This window comes from Eptesicus fuscus, chromosome 11, assembly GCF_027574615.1.
Source record: "Eptesicus fuscus isolate TK198812 chromosome 11, DD_ASM_mEF_20220401, whole genome shotgun sequence".
Taxonomy (NCBI): Eukaryota; Metazoa; Chordata; class Mammalia; order Chiroptera; family Vespertilionidae; genus Eptesicus; species Eptesicus fuscus.
The window spans coordinates 50,383,446-50,405,309 of NC_072483.1; the positions used below are offsets into that span (position 1 = coordinate 50,383,446).

The 21,864-nt window shown below is 38.4% G+C and overlaps 1 protein-coding gene across 1 annotated transcript in view; it reads right to left on the reverse strand.

Annotated features, from left to right (window-relative positions):
• Positions 1–1,123: 1,123 nt before the first annotated feature.
• The window catches only part of CIR1 (corepressor interacting with RBPJ, CIR1), a 33,437-nt gene continuing 12,696 nt past the window's right edge, over positions 1,124–21,864 (reverse strand). Inside the window, exons 8-10 of the mRNA XM_028140934.2 lie at positions 4,761–4,867; positions 3,564–3,649; positions 1,124–2,387 (exon numbers count right to left, since the gene is read on the reverse strand). Coding sequence (XP_027996735.2) covers positions 1,586–2,387; positions 3,564–3,649; positions 4,761–4,867 — 995 coding nt within the window. The 3' untranslated portion in view covers positions 1,124–1,585. The remainder of the gene's footprint in view (positions 2,388–3,563; positions 3,650–4,760; positions 4,868–21,864) is intronic.

Consider the following 21,864-nt stretch of genomic DNA (forward strand, 5'->3'; position numbering starts at 1 on the left):
TCTCTGAAAAATCTAAATAATCAGACTGTTTCTTATACCTTTAGTTAGTTGCTTCTAAATCAGAGGACATTTGTGTGTGATATACAAGACAGACATATATAACAGACTACAAGGAGTGGTTTCATTTACCTCTTCTTCCAAACTTATTTACTTCTTATAGAATTACAAAATTATGGCTGCCAACCCTCAAAACCATCTAATCAATATCTGTATTATATTACATAACATGTTTAAAAAATGTGGAACCCTGATAAAAATACTTGTGTCCAGGATGTATAGTATATCTTTTTTAGAATTGCATGTTACATCATTTTTATTACTTTTTTCCTATAGTTTCTCATTACCAGGTCATTTGAAACACAAGGGAAAAGTTTAAATAAACCTTTTATACCTATAGTCATAAAATATAGCTGAAGAATTTACATTGGTCCATTTGTGACATTACATAAATACTTAACCTTTAGAAGTGAATTCTAATAGCTAAAAGCCAGTAGTAGAAAGACCACTCGTGGTAGGTAGAATAATGGTCCCTTAAAGATATATACATCCTAATCCCTGGAACTTGAGAAGATGTTAGGTTAAGTGGCAAAGGGGAATTAAGGTTGCAAATTGATTTTTAAAATAGGACAATTCTCCTGGTAGACTCATTATAATCACAAGGGTCCATAAAAGAGAAGAGGGATGAAGAATGTCAAAGTGTCAGAGTGATTAGATGTGACGCTCGACTTGCCTTTGTTAGCTTTGAAGATGGAAGAAGGGACCAGGAGCCAAGGAATGCCTCTGGAATAGGCAGCAAACAGGTTTTCTTTCCAGTAGGGCCTCCAGAAAGAACCAACCCTGCTTTTATGTTACTCCAGTGAAACCCATTTTAGACTTCTCATCTCCAGAACTGTAGAATATTTTTGTATTGTTTTAAGTTTGAGGTAATTTGTTAGGGCAGCATAGAAAATTAATATATTATCCAAATGTAAATAGTGTACTCTGGAGAACAAAACACATGAGGGAGTTTAAAAGTTTTAAAGAAATATTGATCAACCCAATATTTAATTCATACTAGTGAATTTCAATAATGTTTACAACTTGCTTCTAGTACATTTAAATTAAAAAAATTAAATTATACCCATTCAATTGTACTGTCATTCTTTTAATGATATTTCAGAACAAAGACAATGTCACAGAGTTGTGTTTTTAATCTGGTATAGAGGGCACAAGAAATACTTATCAACAGAAAATATTTTTTCAGCTCCAAAATAGATTACTTACAAATATTTGCAAAGTTCATTCTTATGAGATTTATGTAGCTTTGTTCTTGATATGACAGTTTACAGAGATTGAAAACTAAAATAGAGCTTTTTTATTAGAAAGACAATAGTACATATTAGCCCTTGCTAAAAGTATTTGATAAGTAGAGATATTTTTATTCCCAGTTGTCACATGCAGTCTCTATTCTCTCTACTTCTTCATTCTGTGTCACTCTAGTATGCTTATCTCCCGAGTTTTCTCTGTGCATTTTTCCTCCTCTGTATATATCTGTGCCGTGGCTTCTGGTATGATTTCTTCTATTCCGCTCTTTACTGGGACTTTGCTAAGACCGTTTTCTTATTTTCCTTTGCTTTTCACTACTATGACTTCTGCTCTGGCTTCTCCTGCTCCTCTCATCTCTGCTCCGGCTTCTCCTGCTCCTCTCATCTCTGCTCCGGCTTCTCCTGCTCCTCTCATCTCTGCTCCGGCTTCTCCTGCTCCTCTCATCTCTGCTCCGGCTTCTCCTGCTCCTCTCATCTCTGCTCCGGCTTCTCCTGCTCCTCTCATCTCTGCTCCGGCTTCTCCTGCTCCTCTCATCTCTGCTCCGGCTTCTCCTGCTCCTCTCATCTCTGCTCCGGCTTCTCCTGCTCCTCTCATTTCTTTCAGAGCCTCTCTTCTCTGGGCTGTGATTATGGCTTCTGGACTTTTTGTCAAAATTAGAATGATTCCATTTGCTCGTTTCCCTAGAACTCTCCTGTTTTAAAGATCTAGGCTCTTCCTTAGCTTTCTCCTTACTACAATGATTGCTAGAAAGTTCTCCATAAAGTTTTCTCTTCTTAGACTTGTCCTTTTCTCCTATGTCATTGTTTTTATTTCTTGAACATTTGTTTTTCTTTCTTTTCTTCTTTTGTATTTTTTTTTCTTTGTTGTCACTCTCACTGCTGCTTTCTGAAGTCTCACTAGAGGAGGAGGAGGAAGAAGAGGAAGAAGAAGAAGAAGAAGAGGAAGAGGAAGAGGATGAAGAGGAGGAGGAGGAGGAAGATTTGTGTTTATGTTTTTTGTGTTTATTTCTACTCTTCTGAAGCTTTTTCTTTTTTCTATCTTTTTTCTTTTTCTTTTTTTTCTTCTCAAGTCGATCCAATTTCCTGTTATTGGAAAAAAAAGTAAGAGACTAAAAATAGTCCTTTTATTGACAAACAAAATTTTGCATAGATAATATACTTTCTTAGAAGCTACTAAGAGAGGTATTCAAATATAAACACATACTTTATTAAATGACAAATTATTTTCTCCCTCTTAAATTATTCAAGTCAGATACATATTAAATATAAATAAAAAATTAAATGCATTAAGATAATTCTCTATTAAAAAAATCCCTATTGAATCAGAATTTGAAATGATATAGCACTCTAAATAAATGGTTATCCTGACCTAAAGGTTTGTAACATTCATTAATTGGACCTACTACAAACTCAAATATATAAATATAATCAAGAAAAGTAATTTTATGTATATACTATTTTAAATTATGGGAATATTAATCAACATTACATTATCAAGACTCAAGGGTATATTCTCCATCTCCAGAAATTCTGAATAATAATAATACACTTTACATTTTTTATACTGTGTTTTGGTTATATAAAACAAAATAATCACATACTGGTTTTCAACAATGTTTAGATTTATAAGTAACTAGAATAATTCTATTAAGGCATTCTGAATTTCTAAAGAGTACTTCACATTCTCAGAAGGGTAACTTGTTTATATATGTTTAAGTTACTCTGGAATAAAAACGTCTTTCACTGGGTTTTGTCTAGCCATTCTCAAAACCTCACATCATGAGCTCCCTCTATTGGACTCAACAGACATTTCTTGGATTTCTGAATCCAAAGGTAGTATGTTTAACAAGATTCATATTTACCTTAAATTTAAGCATTTGTCAGCATTCTTCATAAAATCTTACAAAATATAACAGAGCAATACATGGCTCAGAATATTTTCTAAGAATGAACTGCAAAGATATATACAAATCTACTATACCAAGTAAATCCTACAAATAAATCTATTTTCAAATTAAATATTCTGAAAAGTGCTGTTTTTTTGTGTGTGGTGTAATCTGGGTATATAATCTTAGATTCATTTTCATATTACTGAAAGACAAAACTGTATTACTACAGCTGAAGAATAAACCATTAAATAAATGTGATACATTGGTTTAAGTACCTTCATGAGCTCTTAGGATCAGAGTTGAATATGACACTAAGATGGAACACACAAAAAATGTTATAGAATTCATTAAACGTATATTTTTTCATTACCTGAGAAGTTTCTGTTTTTGTTTGGTTGTTAGTGACTTTAAAAATTCGACTTCTGGATCTTCTTCACCCTCACTTGCAACATATTCCTGAGGCAACAAAGATCATTACATTGCTAGATTATAAGACAAGTTAGTTATCAGACAGGAAAGAAAATATTTATAAATAAGAAATTTTGTATTAGAGACATACTGTAGATGAATGTGACATTCTGAAATGTAAAGTGTGTGTGTGTGTGTGTGTGTGTGTGTGTGTGTGTGTGTGTGGAGGGAATGTCAATTAAGGAGTATCATTACACACTAAGAGGGGAAGATGACAGCTTTGCCAGCACTAACAAACTTTAATCAGGAAGAGTATGACAGAGAAACAGAGAAAATGTTTCTGTCTCTTGAGTTTGAATTTAAATACTTGAGGGTTTAAATGTTTTATTTTAAATTTAATGAAATATTAAAACCAAGAAGATCATTAACTTTTGGGGAAGAGGAAAACGTCCACAATTTTAGCCTTTATAATTTCAACAGTACATTATCAAATATATGATTAGCAAATTCATATAAAATGTATCAAATAGTACAAATATATGACTATATAGGTTATATGAATAATCCCTAGTAATGTTTGAAAAGTAATGTGCCTCTTTGCAGAGCAGCACAAGTTTACGCCAGTGGGAGTGTGGGTTTTAGTCTTAGCTCTGTCTCAGAACAGCCACATGACCTCAGGGAAATCACTTAACTTCCCTGGGCTCCAGTTTCCTCATTAAATAAAATAAATGGTTTGCATTAGGGTATCTACAATGCTTTACACTCCACCATTTCCTGGATCTATGTACTGTTTATAAAATATTTCCTATACTTTTTAGGATTTTCTTTTATACATTTCTTCCCACTGGTTCTGTTTATGTCACTTCAGTGGTAAGTCAGTAAGAAGGAAAAGTAGCCACCTCCTCACCAGTTCAGTTCGATATTCCATCCACATGAACCCAGGGGAGCAGTTTCATTTATTAAAACATAGGTTTAAAAACAATTTCTCATTTAAGTTAAAATAATAAAGAAGCAAAATCAAAATACATTTAGGCACTTTCTTTGCTCTATCTTGCTTTCCTATGGGTATATGCATATTGGAAAACATTAAGTAGCAATTCACAAGCAATCACATTTAGATTTTTAGGCATTTTCAGCTTACTGATAAAAAGATCATTACCTGTGATGGATCATTTGCGGTCAAGTTTCTCCCCAGTACATTTCGTTTCAGTGCAAACCCACTGTTTCTCATCTCCGCTATTAGCTCCGAGGGGTGCATCGATGGTCCTGTTCACAAAAATCACAGTTTGAATGTATCATTTATATTTCTCTACCTTTTTCGGACTCCACAGTAGGAATGCAGTTGAAGCTTTGTTAAGTAAAATCACAGCTAAATCAACTCAATAATCTTCTGCTGAGCAAATAATCAGATATGATTTTCTAAAACAGCAGTCTGGAGATTCAGAATAGAAAATAATTGCATTTTTCTTTACGTGCTAGGGGATTCTCTTCTTGTGTAACTTTGTCATATTGAAAAAGATACATTTAGATGTTATCTGCTTGGCAGTTTCCAGTATGAAATAAAAGCAAAATGATAAAAGATGGCTATTGAACTTATAATAGTTATTATTTTAGTAAGAACTCAATTTAAAAAAGACACTTAAAGGCACACGAGCAATTTATTATTCTAGTTTCCAATTCCTAATTCCTCACCCTTATTTATCAGCTATCAATACTGAGTACAATGTCATGTGGTTGCTAATTATCAACAAAACACACACGCACACGCTATCGATATGGTTTCTATAAGTACTTCAGTTAATCTTGTGTGTGTGTGTGTGTGTGTATACATACCTCCAGAGTTTGAAATTTCTAGTTATTAGTGTCATGTTGATGAAAAGCAATTTCAGGCTGGCTATAGGTTTGTGTTATATTTTTCACAAGCTGCTATTTCCACATTTGCAAAATCCCAAACTGAAAAGTGAGCTGTTTTTTTGGTCACATAATATATACTAAAAATAAGTAACGTAGAATCCTATATAATAAAACCCTAATATGCAAATCGACTGAATGGCAGACCGACCAGTCGCTATGATGCGCACTGACTACCAGGGGGCAGACGCTCAACGCATGAGCTGCCCCCTGGTGGTCAGTGCGCTCCCACAGGGGGAGTGCTGCTCAGCCAGAAGCCAGGCTCATGGCTGGTGAGTGCAGCGGCGGTGGTGGGAGCTTCTCCTGCCTCTGCAGCAGCGCTAAGGACCCCTCGGGGGATGTCCGACTAATGCAGGGAGCCTAAGCTGGCAGGTGGACATCCCCTGAGGGGTCCCGGACTGCAAGAGGGTGCAGGCTGGGCTGAGGAACCCCCCCCCCCTCAAGTGCATGAATGTCGTGAACTGGGCCTCTAGTGAAGATATAATTAAAAATTGTGAGCCCTTCCCTCAAACATTATTAGGTAGAACAGACTCTTTCCTCTTTCTTTTGTATATTCCACTTTCATTTTGTTTTCCCTGCAGGTAGCAAATAATGACGACAGTTTATGGAAGCTATTAACATTTCTGAATAAATCATCTAGACTGGCTTAAATGAACTACACTGGGTGATGTGTCTGGAATATAAGGAAGAGTAAGACAATTCCTGCCAATAAGAAATTCATAAGGGAGGTGAGGGATAAACATTCAGAAACTTATTCTCCAGTTCGATTAAGAACTTCATTTTTTTCTTTATTGTTAACTGTTCACCTATATGTTACCATAGAAAAACAAAAGGCAACACAATTCAAATCTGTTCACTTCTCAGTAGCATCTTTGGTAAAAGTTTGGTCAGAGAGTTCAGGTGTAGGTTAATATCTTTTACTTGGACTTTATGGGCTTTTATTACTTTAGTCATGTTACCAAAAACAACGGAAAGTTGGCTTTAGATACTCGGCAGAAAATAGGAAAAAAAAATGCCTATTATTGGAGAATGGGAAGTTAATAATATGATGCTTTAACTTATTGGGAAAAAAATCCTTACTTAGTTGAAAACAAAACAAACCAAAACATCATAAAGCAGCATCTTATTTCATTAATATTAATATTTTAAAACAATGTAGGATTTTATCTTTTTTCTTTTATACAAGATATTTAATTTCTATGGATTACTTTAATAACCCTTTAATTAATTATTCAATTTGGTTGATAATACTGATAATAAAACCTTAAGTAAAAGTTGAATTTTTTTAAAAAATATATATTTTATTGATTTTTTACAGAGAGGAAGGAAGAGGGATAGAGAGCTAGAAACATCGATGCGAGAGAAACATCGACCAGCTGCCTCCTGCACACCCGCTACCGGGGATGTGCCCGCAACCAATGTACATGCCCTTGACCGGAATCGAACCTGGGACCTTTCAGTCCACAGACTGATGCTCTATCCACTGAGCCAAACCGATTTTGGCTAAAAGTTGAATTTTCATATTAATACTGGTTGCTGCCAAATGGCATAAAAGTGCTAATATAATTAATAGCTTTAAATTAATGTTCACTTTGGTGGCTTTTCCAATTTTACATGAAGAAACAATTTTATAACGTAGAAAATGTCTTTTCTGAAGTGTCAAAACTACACTTCATTGTCAACTGTTTCAGATACCAAATGAATTCAGGAAACAAACATGCTAAGAATTAGGATAGAAATCACTCCAGTAAAGGGCTAAAGAACATGGCCATTATGAGAGGTTACTCATTTCACCAAAAGATGGGTGACTTTAATAAAATGTTTTAGAAAACATGCTGTTTTTACATTTTCAATGACTTCAAGAAAATGATCTCTTTCTGCAGTCTGACAGAGTATACACATTATGAGAAACATTCCTCTTCCAGCATTTATATTTCTCAACTGAACTTTGTGTAGACATATGCTTAGCATACATTTCCACATTGTAAGATTCTAATACACTGCTTAGTGAAATACCTGATAAATACTTCTCAATAAATAGGAACAATTATTAAAATTACTAGTGCCCTAGTGCATGGATTCATGCACATTGAAAGGAAATTAGAAGGTGGCTGGCGGGGTGGGACTGGGCGAGATGGGCCGGACATGCCCTGGAGCCAACCTCCCATGGTTCCTCTGCGGCTGGCTGCACCTGGGGTGGCGCCGCAGCTTGAAAGGCGTGTGCAGAGTGGGGTCCCTCTGGCAGGTGGAGTCCCTTGGCCTGGCCTGTGGGGATCAGGCCGAAACCGGCTCTCCGATATTCCCTGAGGAGTCCCGGATTGCGAGAGGGCGTTTCTTGGGTGATGCACCCTAGAATTGGGCTCCCTCCTCTCTGGTTCCAGGGTGCGTCACCTGAGAACCGCCGCTGCTCGGCAGCTCCTGCATTGAGCATTTGCCTCCTGGTGGTCAGTGTGTGTCATAGTTACCAGTCGGAGCGTCTGCCCCCTGGTGGTCCTTGTGCATCATGCTATTGGTCGGATGGTCGCTTAGCCTTTTATATGGATAGAATATTGAAAAAAAGATTTTATAAATATGTTCAAATGCAAAATCACTACTTTTAAAAAGATTTCTAATTGATTTTTAGAGAGACAAAGGGAGAGGGAGAAAGAGAAACATCCAATGTAAGAGCAAAACACTGACTGGCTGCCTCCTGCATAACCCCTTAACCCCAATCAGGGATAGAGCCTGCAACCCAGGCATGTACCCTGACTAGGAATCAAATCGACAACCTTTCAGTGCACAGGATGACACCCAACCAACTGACCTACACCAAGCAGAGCCAAAAATCACTACTTCAGAATAATTCTAGGTAATCCAGAAAAAGGGCACTTATTTTTAAATGTGGACTTGTGAGAGCTCCTCTCTAGATTTTCTAAGCCAAGATGAGTTAAGCCTCCATAGCATGAAAACCAATGTTTCAACTTACAAAACCAGGTCCACTGGAAAAACTATTTTCAACATTAATTAATTTTGCAAACTGTCTTTGTTGTGATATGGGTAAGCATTAAAGTACTGATTGTGACTATGGTTTTTAGTTCTAATTAGACCCAGACTATTTCCACTAAAAGTATAGCATGAAGTCAGTGTCTCAGGGGAAAAAAATTCCCAGAAGGTGAATTTTGTTGTACAAAATTATGTTTGTAAAGGGTTTAATCTATTAATTGAAAGCGTTAATTTTTTTTATAGAATGAAGCAAAAGCAATGGAAGGTTAAGAATGTTCTGTAGTAAAATGAGTATATTATCAGAGAATAATATGGGAAGTTCTGGTCATTAGGCCATACCACTGACTTCACAATTAGAGGACAGCAATCCCAGGTTATTCCCACAAATGGCACAGGCGGAAGGAACACTAATGCTAAAGGCAAAGACACTCTGTTTCACTGCTAGCACTAAGACAGGTGTGTCTTCCATTTAAAGTTCATCATTCCTTTCAAATACAGAATTACTTCCTACAATTTTATGGTATTCAGTAGGAGAAGAGAGGATACCGAGTTGTGCATTAGGTAAGGCTGTATTAGAAATGCTTTTTCCTCCTTCACCCAAATTTAAAACATTAATTTAATTTACAGGATGGCACTCTTTGCTGAAACTAAATCTATATATATAAAACCCTAATATGCAAATAGAATGAATGGCAGAACAACTGAACAACCAGTCGCTATGACATGTGCTGACCACCAGGGGGCGCACACATGGAACATGGTGGGTGTCAGCAGCAGGCAGCAGAGCGCGTAACATGGCAGGCATTGGCCGTGTGGGATGGTAGAGCAGGTGTATGGGGGCACCAGACCAAGGTGGGGTGCCGATCCCTGTCATTGGGGTGAGCCTCTGGTGGTTACTGAAAATTCTTTGCTCCCACGCTGTGGTCCTGCTGGGAGCTCACACCTGCTGCCAGTGCTGACCCCACTCATACCACTGCCAGTGCTGAAGCCACCGCTCGCAACTGCTGCCGGCACCATCAGCGGGTGCAAGTGGAGGTTGCCGGCCCCGATTGCCCTTCAGGGCTTCTCCACCTCCCCCTGCTCCTGAGTGGCGACTGGGGCCGGCAGCCGCCTCTCGCACCTGCTGCCGGTGGCCAGCGCCAGTCCCGATTGCTCGGTGCCATCAGCAGGTGCAAGCGGTGGCTGCCGGCCCCAATCTCCCTCTGCTCCTGAGGAGTGATAGGGGCAGCAGCTGCACTCACACCCGCTGCTGGTGTTGGGCCCAATCACTCTGCGCCATCAGCGGGTGTGAGCAGGGCCGGCACTGTCAGTGCGTGGGAGCGGCAGCGGTGGGAGCAGGGCTGCCGGCAGACAGGGGACTGGGAGCTGTGGTGGGAGGGGCCGGGCAGGGGCCCAGAGGATGGGCTAAGACCTGCCCCTGTGCCCATCGCAGCCTCACAGCCCACAGTTCCATTCAAGGTGCACGAATTTGTGCACTGGGCCCCTAGTTCTCAAAATAAATATAGGGTGTCCTAAAAATGTATACACACTTTGAATGATTATTAATTCCAATAGTTTAAATCTGAAAAGAAAGAAACATCAGTTGAGTTATCAGAAAAAAGTGTGTATACATTTTTTGGGAACACCCTGTATAGTTTTATTTACTGCTACAGCGGTAAACAACTTTTTCCCTTCTCATTGTGTGAGTGTGTATTATGGAAAATTTCCAATCTAGAGAGAATAATGTAACAAACCTTATGTATTCATCAAACAGCTTCAACAATTATCAATATTATGCCACTCTTGTTTTATCTATTAACTCCAAGTTTCTTTGTTTCTTTTTTGATAGAGTATTTTAAATAAATCTCAGATATATAAATCACTAACAAATAATAACTTTCTTAAAAATAAAACCCCAATACTTTTATTACACCTATTGATACAGTTTTAAGACACCATCTAATATCCAGTCAATATTCAGATTTCCCTGGTAGTCTCAAAAGTATGTTTATAATTGTTTGTCCAGATTAGAATCCAAACAAGGTCCACACATTGCATTTGTTTTATATATCTCTTAAGTCTCCCTCTTTTTTTTACTGATGTATAACTGATACATACCTTAAGTCTCTTTTAATCTAAAACAAATTTAGCAACCTATCTTCCATTACCACTATTCACTTGTTGCAGAAACTCAGTCATCTGTCCTGTAGAATTTCACACATTCTGAACAATGACATAATTTAATATGTTCTTCTAGCCCTTGTATTTCCTATACATTTTTAGTTAGATCTAGAGACTTATTATTAAACTAGAGGCCGGTTGCACGACGATTTGTGCAATAGGCCTTCCTTCCCCTGGCTGCGGGCACCGGTTTTCCCCTGGCACCCGGGACCCAGGCCTTCACTCTGGCCGCAGCAGAGAAGCCAAGCCTCTTTAGTCTTCAGTCGTCTTCAGTCTTCAGTCTTTGCTCAGGCCGGAGCCTTCAGTCTTCGCTCCACACCTGCGTATGCAAATTAACCCGACATCTTTGTTGGGTCAATTTGCATACTCACTCCTGATTGGCTGGTGAGTGTCACGGAGATATGGTCAATTTGCATATTTCTCCTTTATTAGTGTAGACCAGAGGCCCAGTGCACGAAATTCGTGCATTGGAGGGGGGTGTCCCTCAGCCCAGCCTGCACCCTCTCCAATCTGAGACCCCTCGGGGGATGTCCGACTGCCGATTTAGGCCCGATCCGCGCAGGATCAGGCCTAAACCGGCAGTCGAACATCCCTCTCACAATCCGGGACTGCTGGCTCCCAACTGCTCGTCTGCCTGCCTGCCTGACTGCCCCTAACCACTTCTGCTTGCCAGCCTGATCGTCCCATAACCGCTCCCCTGCCGGCCTGATCGACGCCTAACTGCTCCCCTGCCAGCCTGATCGCCCCCAACTGCCCTCCCCTGCTGGCTTGATCGCCCCCAACTGCCCTCCCTTGCTGGCACAATCACCCACAACTGCCCTCTCCTGCCAGCCCAATCGCCCACAACTGCCTTCCCCTGCCACGACCTGCCTCCTTCGCTGGGCCCCACCTCTGCTGTGCACGCGGCCATCTTGTGACGACATCACACATGAGGGCACGAGGACCACCTAGGCTTTTATTAGTATAGATTATTTTGGTACATTATAACACATATTTTGGGGTAGTACATGAAGTCTTACGAAGTATGAATTCAAGAAATGATACCTGAAAACACACACATTTCTGGCTCTTGAACTAGACCAGTGGTCGGCAAACTGCGGCTCGCGAGCCACATGCGGCTCTTTGGCCCCTTGTGTGTGGCTCTTCCACAAAATATCTGTGATTGAAATGTACAGTGCGATGGAAACTTTGTGGCCCATGCGCAGAAGTCGGTTTTCGGCTCTCAAAAGAAATTTCAATCGTTGTACTGTTGATATTTGGCTAATGAGTTTGCCGACCACTGAATTAGACTAAGGAAAACAGGTTGAGACTTCAACCTGGTGTGTTCCTGCTCTCACCATGTACCTACTATAGTCATAGCCATAGCGGTATATTCCTAAAAATATGTGTGTTTTAAAAGAACCCCCTCAACATTATAACAAATAAAATATATTATGATTCTCATTTCCATGAAAGTACCACCTTCTTTTCTAAAGTTAAACTGACTGTATCTAGTGAAAAAGCCACTCCTTGTAACTAAATGTAAAAAGGCCATGTTAGAGGCACTAGTTCTAGTACGTGATCAAGCAAGAGATCTGTGTCTAGTGGGAATTAGCAAGAATTATCTTACACTTATATTTAATTCCTAATATTACCTAACCTTTCTGCTTTTAAGAAAGCTTATAGAAAGTTTTCTTTAAAAAGAATAAAAGGGGGGCACAGTAGGAACATGTAGCACAAGTCCCAGGGGAAAAGTGAACAAAGCTATTAATAAAGTGTGTGGGTGATTTTTATTTATATAGATGAGAATGTTTTATGTATGATTTTCTAAAGGTTATGCAAGAACCAATTGTACTGAATTGTAATAACACTATTCCATACTGGGAATTTTCCTGACACACTGCCAGTTCATCTTAGTGGAGGCTGGAAACAATAGGATTTCTTATTGCCCTTATCCCAAGTTCATACTGAAGACAGCTAATTTGATCTCTATTAAAACATACAATATAGCCGAAACCGGTTTGGCTCAGTGGATAGAGCGTCGGCCTGCGGACTCAAGGGTCCCAGGTTCGATTCCGGTCGAGGGCATGTACCTTGGTTGCGGGCACATCCCCAGTAGGGGGTGTGCAAGAGGCAGCTGATCGATGTTTCTCCCTCATCAATGTTTCTAACTCTCTATCCCTCTCTCTTCCTCTCTGTAAAAAATAAATACAATATATTTAAAAAAAAACACATACAATATAAAGGGAAAATGAAACATTTCATTTAATCTATGCATCTGAAAAATATACAAAACTAAGGAAAGATAAAACTGCCCTTATTGTATGCTGACAGAAAACACTGTTTACTAGTATTAAGAATAATCTTGCTTTACAGAATCAATATAGTTAAAGACACATGACATATTTGGTTATGTCTTCAAACTTACATTTTCAACTTAATGAAATGTGAACATTTTAGTGATGATACATCCAGCTATAATAAAGTAAATTCCTAATCCTAAAGGACCAAGAAAAATCATTTGTCATATGGTGACAGAGGGACACTAGACTTTGGGTGGTGAGCCCACAATGTAATATACTAGTACAGATGATGTATTATAGAATTTACACCTAAAACTAATATAATGTTATCAACCAATGTCACCCCAATAAACTTAATAAAAAGTGATTTATGTTGTGATGACTATGAAGTATTAGAAGTTAGCACTATGTTTTAAGAATTTTTTAAAAATGTTTTTATTGATTTTTAGAGAGAGAGAGAAACATCAATGAGAGAGCAATATCAACATCAATCGGCTACTTCCTGCATACCCCCTACTGGGAATCAAGCCCGAAACCTGGGTATGTGCCCTGACCAGGAATCTAACCAGCTACCTTGGTCCATGGGACAATACTCAACCAACTGAGCCACTTTGGCTGTGATAAGCTTATAATCTTTTGGGGGAAAATTAGCTTATATGAAAGAACAGGAAAAATATAAATTGTAGTCCTAGCTGGTTTGGATCAGTGGATAGAGTGTTGGCCCACGGACAGAAGGGTTGGGGGTTCAATTCCAGTTAAGAGTATGTACCTCGGTTGCAGGCTTGATCCCTGGCCTGGTCGGGGTGCATGCAGGAGACAACCAATCGATGTGTCTCTCTCACATTGAGGTTTCTCTCTGTCTCTCTTCCTCCCTCCCACTCTCTCTAAAAATCAAAGGAAAAATATCCTCAAGTAAGGATTAACACACACACACACACACACACACACACACACACACACACTATATATATTATAAATTTTTGTTATAAGATTCTAGGGGAGGCCAGGTGCACGAATTTGTGCATCCGTGGGGTCCCTTGGCCTGGCCTGCGGTATTGGGCTGAAACCGGCTCTCCGACATCCCCCGAGGGGTTCTGGATTGTGAGAGGGCGCATGCCAGGCCGAGAGACCCCACCGATGCAAGATTGGGGCCGGGGAGGGACACGGGAAGTTGGCCAGCCAGGGAGGGCTTGTGGGAAGGCTCCAGGGCGTGTCTGGCCAATGTCACTCAGCCTCGATCAGTCGGACCCCAGCAGCAAGCTAACCTACCAGTCAGAGCGTCTCCTCCCTGGTGGTCAGTGCACATCATAATGAGCGGTTGAGTGGTCTTAGCATATCATTAGCATATTACACTTTGATTGGTTGAACCGACGACCAGACACTTAGCATATTAGGCTTTTATTATATAGGATATTCAGAAAGGATGATAGTGATATTTAGAATAGCTAGCAAAGCTTTTTTATTCAGTCACTCACTAAACTATTACTTACTAAGCATGTAGACTGTGCAAGGCACTGGGAATACAAAGATACAGTCTCTCTTTCAAAAAAGCTTATAGGAAAGAACTAGAAACTGAATTTGATTTTCAAACTCTCATAGGTTTTAGGAAAAGGTAAAAAGTAGTGCATTCTTCAACATGAACATGATGAAGGTTTATGTTAACTTCATTAGTTTGATTAGAATAGAATTAATATTTACTAGGTAGACTACATTTCATTCATTCTTCTTTTCCTAGGTAATCACTAGCTAATTTTCTTTACTTGAAGCTGGCAGACTTTGAGTAGATGGAATGATGCTAATAAGAAGTCACTTAAGAGAGTTATGACTGTGATCTGAGAATCAGAATACTTCCTTTGAGATTGAGGGAGGTATAGCCTCTACTAGTCTCACATATGCCTTTAATACAGAGCAGTCATTTACTGATAGAACAGCACTGTAATTAATTTGTTAATGTCAATAGAATTTCAAGGCATAGCCACTCTAACAACAAATTTAATCACTGAATTATAATAGTGCTTATAAATAGTTCGAAATGACTAAACCATTGGTAATCAGTTAAAATAAAATAGGCAAAATATAATGTACTAATAAAGAGCATAATTTTGACCTTTAAAGCCCTATGACTTAATAAGGTTTCTGAATAATCTCTTTAATAGGTCAAAATTTCTTTTCAGTTAATTAGCTTCTTCATACATTAAAGAAAATTTGGATCCTGACTGATCAACTACATGTTATAAAAGACAGAAATGGTGCTTAACTTGGCTTTGTTACTGTGAAGTCAATCCTTTATTAATTTTCATATCTGCTTATTTTAGGAATTTAGCTTTAATAAGATTCTGATAACACAAATACTTTTTCTACAGTAAAATGACATTGGAGGATTTTTTAAAAATTCTATCATCAGATACAGGCCTTTCTAGTAGCTCTGCTGGTAGGATTCAACTTCTTCAAGAAGTTGCCTAAGGTAAATCCATTAACAGATTCAGGGGGACTTGCCAGAGGGCAACTGAGTTTACCATCTTTCTTTCTACAGAAAACCCCTCCAGCGTGCTCCTTTGTGTCTTGCTAGCAAAGCTTATGATCAGACAATTATTTTGTTAAATTTCCCAAACATGTTCTCAAGTAACAAAAATGCCTTCAACATGAAAGGTTGATGAAAAGATAGAGGAGCAGCATGTGGGAGCTCTATTGCAGAATATTTCTATCAATTCTATAGCTTAGTGTAAAATTCTAGAAAAATTAAATCAAGGGTTAGGGAAAATTATAAAAGGAAAAGAACACTGACATGCAAGCAAATCTTTGCAACAAGTGTAAAATAATACTTTGCTCAATTTAAGCTATTTATTCATTTTCATACTGTTTAAACATACTAAAAGTTATGATGTAAACAAGACCGGATAGAGACACTTGAAACATTAAGCACCTATGATCACTTTGGCCATTTGTGGAGTTACTGAATCTCACACTGAGGCATTATAAAGAAAAAGAAAAATTGCCGTGGCCAGGCGGCTCAGTTGGTTAGAGTGTTGTCCTGTGCACTAAAAGGTGGTGGGTTCAATTCCCAGTCAGGACATATACTCAGGCTACAGGTTCTATCCCTGGTCGAGGTACACATGGGAAATGGGAAGCAACTGATGGATGTTTCTCTCTCACATTGATGTTCTTTCTCTCTCTCTCCCCCTTTCCTTTCTCTCTCTCTAAAAAAAAAAAAAGAATCCTCAGGTGAAGATTTAAAAAAAAAAGGAATGCTGTCAAGAATATCTGGTGACATCATTTGGAATTTCAAATTTACTTTAAAAAAATACGAAGTTCTCCATATTACCATATTGAGACAGTTCCAAATATTTTTATAATTATAGCTAAATTAAAAAAAACAAACACCAAAACACAGCAAAGTAACTTTACATATAAAGTAACTTAAGCGTGAAAAACCACAAGTCAAATAATTAGTACAAAGTGAAACTAATGTTAACAAATTTGGACTTAATGTTTATTCACTTTTATGCTGCTTTTATAACTTTTGGTTTTCAGTCAATATATAGAAAGTTTGAAAAGTTCTCCCATCCTCACAATAAGAAAAAAGCTGAAAATACTGAAAATCAACAAATCTTCTTAAGTCTATCACAGAATTAAGGTCACAGGGCAAATTACTATCCCCAAAATAGGAGAGACAGGTGACAGAGAATCAGTTTACTAGAACCAGAAATCACCAATGGAGCCAGCAAATGGTAGGGTTACTTAAAGGCCTTTGTGAGTTTTATTTCCATGAGTCCATCAGGTTCTCATTATGAACATCAAAGAACAATCCCCTGACACTTCTCTTCCAATAGTGCGAAGGGAAAAGGAACCATTTTGAGTATGCCCAGAGCATTGTGTTGTCCAGAACAAATGCTTACCCTTAAAGAAAGCTATTTCATTACAGCCTAACCTACACAGGGGGAAAAAAAGCGGAGAAATGAGGGGGGGAAACTGAGGAGCACTTGTGAAGTTTACAACCCAGGGGCACAGGCTCACAAAAGAGTGAGACCCAGGCCTGGCTGGTGTGGTTCAGTTGGTTGGAGCGGCATCTCGTACACTGAAAGGTGGAGGGTTGTATTCCTAGTCAGGGCATATACTCAAGTTGCTGGTTCGATCCCTGATCGGGGCATGTACAGGAGGCAGCAGATTGATGTTTCTCTTGCTCTCTTTCAAAATCAGTAAGTTTATTTTTCTTATTGCCTGGGTTGTGAGGTCAATACCCAGTAGAGAGCGTGTAGGAGGCAGCCAATCACTGATTCTCTCTCATCATTGATGTTTCTATCTCTCTCTCCCTCTCCTTCCTCAGTCTGAAATCAATAAATAACAATAATAAAAAAAAACCATTAAAATTTATTACACATGCTCCTCTCCCCTCAAAACCCCACTTGCTTTGTTGAAAATCCCATTGCAGATTAAAAAATGTTTAATTTCAATATACGTTATAAACATGAGAGACAAATGGTAACAACCTATGATAAGAATAAGGGCCATAGAGTATAAATAAAAGCCAGTGGGCAGGCCATTTAATTATATTGTAATATAAAAATATTTCATAAAAATTCAGCCTCCACTGAAGCCTGCAAGTTTTACATATAATTTGGAGGTACTATCTAGAAAGGATGAAAACTTATAAAGTTAAGATGATCTTATCAGTAGAAAAGATATTGTAAACCAGCTTAGCCAAAAGAAGCATTTTGATTGCCTAATTTAACTTTGTAAAGGAGAAGTAAATCTTATAGCTGGTCTCCGTAAACCTCACAGCTGGAACAGTCTAACAGCACCTTGCAGTTTCCAGTGATCAAAGTAAGTTACTTTATATACTAAACTAAGAATTTCATAATAGAAATAATGCAACACTGGGGGGTACAGCTATCATGAAATAATTACACTCCTGGGAGATTACAGGCACAAGGCTACATACCCCAGGGGTGTGATTATCCCAGGATAACCACATCCACTGAAATTGCCTTATTGCAAAAATAATCTCTATTCACTGGTGAGACATTATTCAATAGGTGATTTTTTTAAATGAAAAGGTTTTTTAGCTTGAATCAGCAAGTGGATTAGGAAATTGGGCAGTTTGTTTTTCATTGCATTCAAATTCAGAATACAATATCATTATTCTTTGCTTTCCTATTTGATACAGTTTCGATTTTGTTTTTGAGAAACCTTTAAGAGTTTCTATTAGTAGCCGAAACCGGTTTGGCTCAGTGGATAGAGCATCGGCCTGCGGACTCAAGGGTCCCAGGTTCGATTCCGGTCAAGGGCATGTATCTTGATTGCGGGCACATCCCCAGTGGGGGGTGTGCAAGAGGCAGCTGATCGATGTTTCTCATTGATGTTTCTAACTCTCTATCCCTCTCTCTTCCTCTCTGTAAAAAAATCAATAAAATATATTTAAAAAAAAAAAAAATAAGAGTTTCTATTAGTGTTAGTTAAGTGGTCCTGCTAAATTCAGGTCAAATTTTAAAGGTATTAACTGAACAATACAATTTTAAATAATTTACTTCTATGTATAATTTTTAATTCTTCTAAAACAATAGTCACTTAAAAATTATAAACGTAAAATCACTGTTAACATTTTGGGCAATCTCCTTCCAGGCATTTTTCTAAAAGTATCTGTGCATTTTTCTAAAAGTATCTGTTTATATGCTTACCTAAAGATTTAAAAAGAAACATGAATGGAATCCATATAACTACTTAGTTGTTTTTTGTTTTTTGGTTTTTTTTTTGCTAATCCTCACCCAAGGATATATTTCCATTGATTTTTTTTTTTTAGGGAGAATGGAAGAGAGAGGGAAAGACAGAAACATTCATGTGAGAGAAACACATCAATTGGTTGCCTCCAGCACGTGCCCCAAGCTGGGGAGGAGCCCGCAACCAAGGTACATGCCCTTGACTGGAATCGAACCTGGGACCCTTCGGTCCACAGGCCAACACTCTATCCACTGAACCAAATTGGCTAAGGCAGTGGTCGGCAAACTGAGCCACATGTGGCTTGTGAGCCGCGGTTTGCCGCTCTGTTGACTAATGAGTTTGCCGACCACTGGGCTAGGGCACTACAGGTTACGTCGGAGATCTGTTCCTACGGTGCGACAAAAGGCGATTTTTGCCGTAAGTCGGAACCCACCTACATAAGCACCTACGTCACTCACATGGAGCACATACACAGCAGTAATGAAGTGAAACAGTAAAAAAATCTAAAAGAAAGGTAACAATTCCTGATCTTTACTTGTGGCAAATAAATAATAAAAAACATAAAGCACATTATGTACATACGTCGAAATGACGGAACTTTTTTTTTATAAATACTGTAAATGGGAGATGGCAACGTAACCACGAAACGACGTATGTCGAGTCTGACGTAACCCGAGGACAGCCTGTACTTTGTTTTATGACCTGCTTTTTTCTTTGACCAAATGTTATAAACAATATCCATTATCATTAAGCAGTCTTCATAACATTTTTAATGGCTGCATAGTATACTATTCCATTAATAGCCCACAATTATTCACTTAATATCCCTTTATTAGGTATTTAGGTTCTCTCTCTTACTATTGGACATAATACTTTATAACAAAATCTTTGGACATATCCACAATTATTCTTTTAGGATAACTTTATGACTGTGTAATATTAGTAAACATAATTTAAAAAAATAAACAAACAAAGGCACTATTTATCAAATCTTCAATTGTTCTTACATACAACTGAAGCTGATGGCTCTCAACCTTGATGGTACATCAGAAATATATGATATATCATCTTATGTGGTCTCATAGATGGTAAAAATTACTGATTTATTTTTATCATAATTTTATCATAGAGTTTAGTGCTTTGAGATATTCTTAGATATTTACCAACATTTGTTCTCACACTTACACCCCACAGAGTGGTTAAGCAGTTTGTTTAAAGTTACATGGCTACTAAGCAGCAGAGCAGAGGATCCAAATCAGGCATTTACTAGCCCCATCGCTCCATAGCCTGTGCTCTTCACCAATTAGTACACTGCCTCTCTGAACGTATGGGTCCCTCTGTGTGGAGGGCTGTTCCTTCTGCCTAAGATGCCAAATGCTCTTCTGTCAGATCTTGCATAGCTGCATCTTTCCTGTCACTTAGAGATCGCAGTTTAACATCACTTCCTCAGCGGAGCCCTTCCTCACCACTTAATCCAAAGTTACTCCCCATTCAGTTCTTATCACAGTATCCAATTTAATTTTACCATAGAACTTATAAATACTTAATATCCAGAAAGGCTGCTCCAATTTATCAATAGTGGATTGAAATGTTAATTTTACCACACTTGCTCCAACACTGGGTGTAAAGTTCTTTTAAGTTTTTACCAAATTTGATGGGCAAAAAGATAATATTACTTTATTTTCATTTCTTTGGTTATTATTATTTTTTGTTAATCCTCACCCGAGGATATTTTTTTCCCCATTGATTTTTAGAGAGTGCAAGGGAGGGGGAGAGACAGAGAAAGAAACATCGATGTGAAAGAGACACATTGATTGGTTGCCTCCCGCACACACACACCATCAGGGCTGGAGATGGAGCCTGCAACTGAGGTACGCATCCTTGACCAGAATCAAATCCAGGATCCTGCAGTCTGTGGGCCGACGCTCTAGCCACTGAGCAAAACCAGCTAGGGCCATTTATTTGGTTATTAATACTGTTGAAAATGTTGTCATAGCTTTAATGGCTATTTGAACCCCTCCTTTTGTAAACCATCAATATTTATGTCCTTTGAGTTTGTTCATCTTTTGACTTGAAGGAACATTTTATATATTAGGGATATTAATACTAGTACATTAATATTAGTATTTCAATAAAGGTAATACTTTTCACTCAAGGGTGGTTACATGTGTTAAAACTTGACAGGAGCAAAATACTTGAGCATTTTCTACTTCATTCACTTTATTCTGAGAAAGTTCATTTGACTGAAGAATAGTTCTACAGTAAAACCCCACAAGTGGGGTCCAAAAACTTTGATTGCATAAAATGAATGATTGAGTTATTGTAAAGTTAATAAGCATAAATTCATGGCTGAAGAAGAGCCAATCTAGCTTCATTATATCTGAATTCACTGTTTTCAATACTCTTAAAAATAGGATAATTAAATACCACAAGTTCTTTTGCTTGTGGTTAACAGACTTTCTAATATAGACTCAAGAGAAAGCAGGTCTAATCGATTACTAAACAAAGGGCTAAGTCTGGAGTGTATCCTACTCATTCTCTCAGAAGCAGGATCAAAGATGAGGCCAAGGAACAAAGACAGCTACTATCACTGACCTCCCCTATCCGACACAGGAAACATGCAATTGTAAGGGCACCACAAGGTTGGAGTGAAGGAAAAGATGAGAAAGATGCAACCCCTTCCAGAAAACAGAATATACCTTTTATATATAACAGCAGGTCCCTTTGACTGAAATTAGTGGTCAGAAATATGTGAGCCAATGGTTCTTCATATATGACCTACTCCACCCCATATTTCTTTGGGGCTTTATTTCTTTTTCTTTTTTTGTTAATCCTCAACAGAGAATATCTTTTCAATTGATTTCATTTTTTTTTTTTTTTAAGAGAGTGGAAGGGAGGGGGAGAGATAGGGAGAGAGAAACATCAATGTGAGAGAGACAGAATGATTGGTTGTCCTCCACATGCTCCCTGATTGAGCCTGCAACTGAGGTGCGTGACCTTGACTGGAACTGACCCCTCAACCCTTCAAACCAGCTATGGCAGGGCTTTATTTCTTTTGAGATCTCTCACCCTTCTTTCACCAATTGGGTGTGTGGAGGCAGGGGAGCAAGGAGCATCAGTATGTGGGCTTTAAGATACCTGCATTGTGGCATCCGTGGGGTTTTCTTTTTGTCAGAGGTTCTCAGATCAAGGTCTGTATCAGCATTCTCTCAC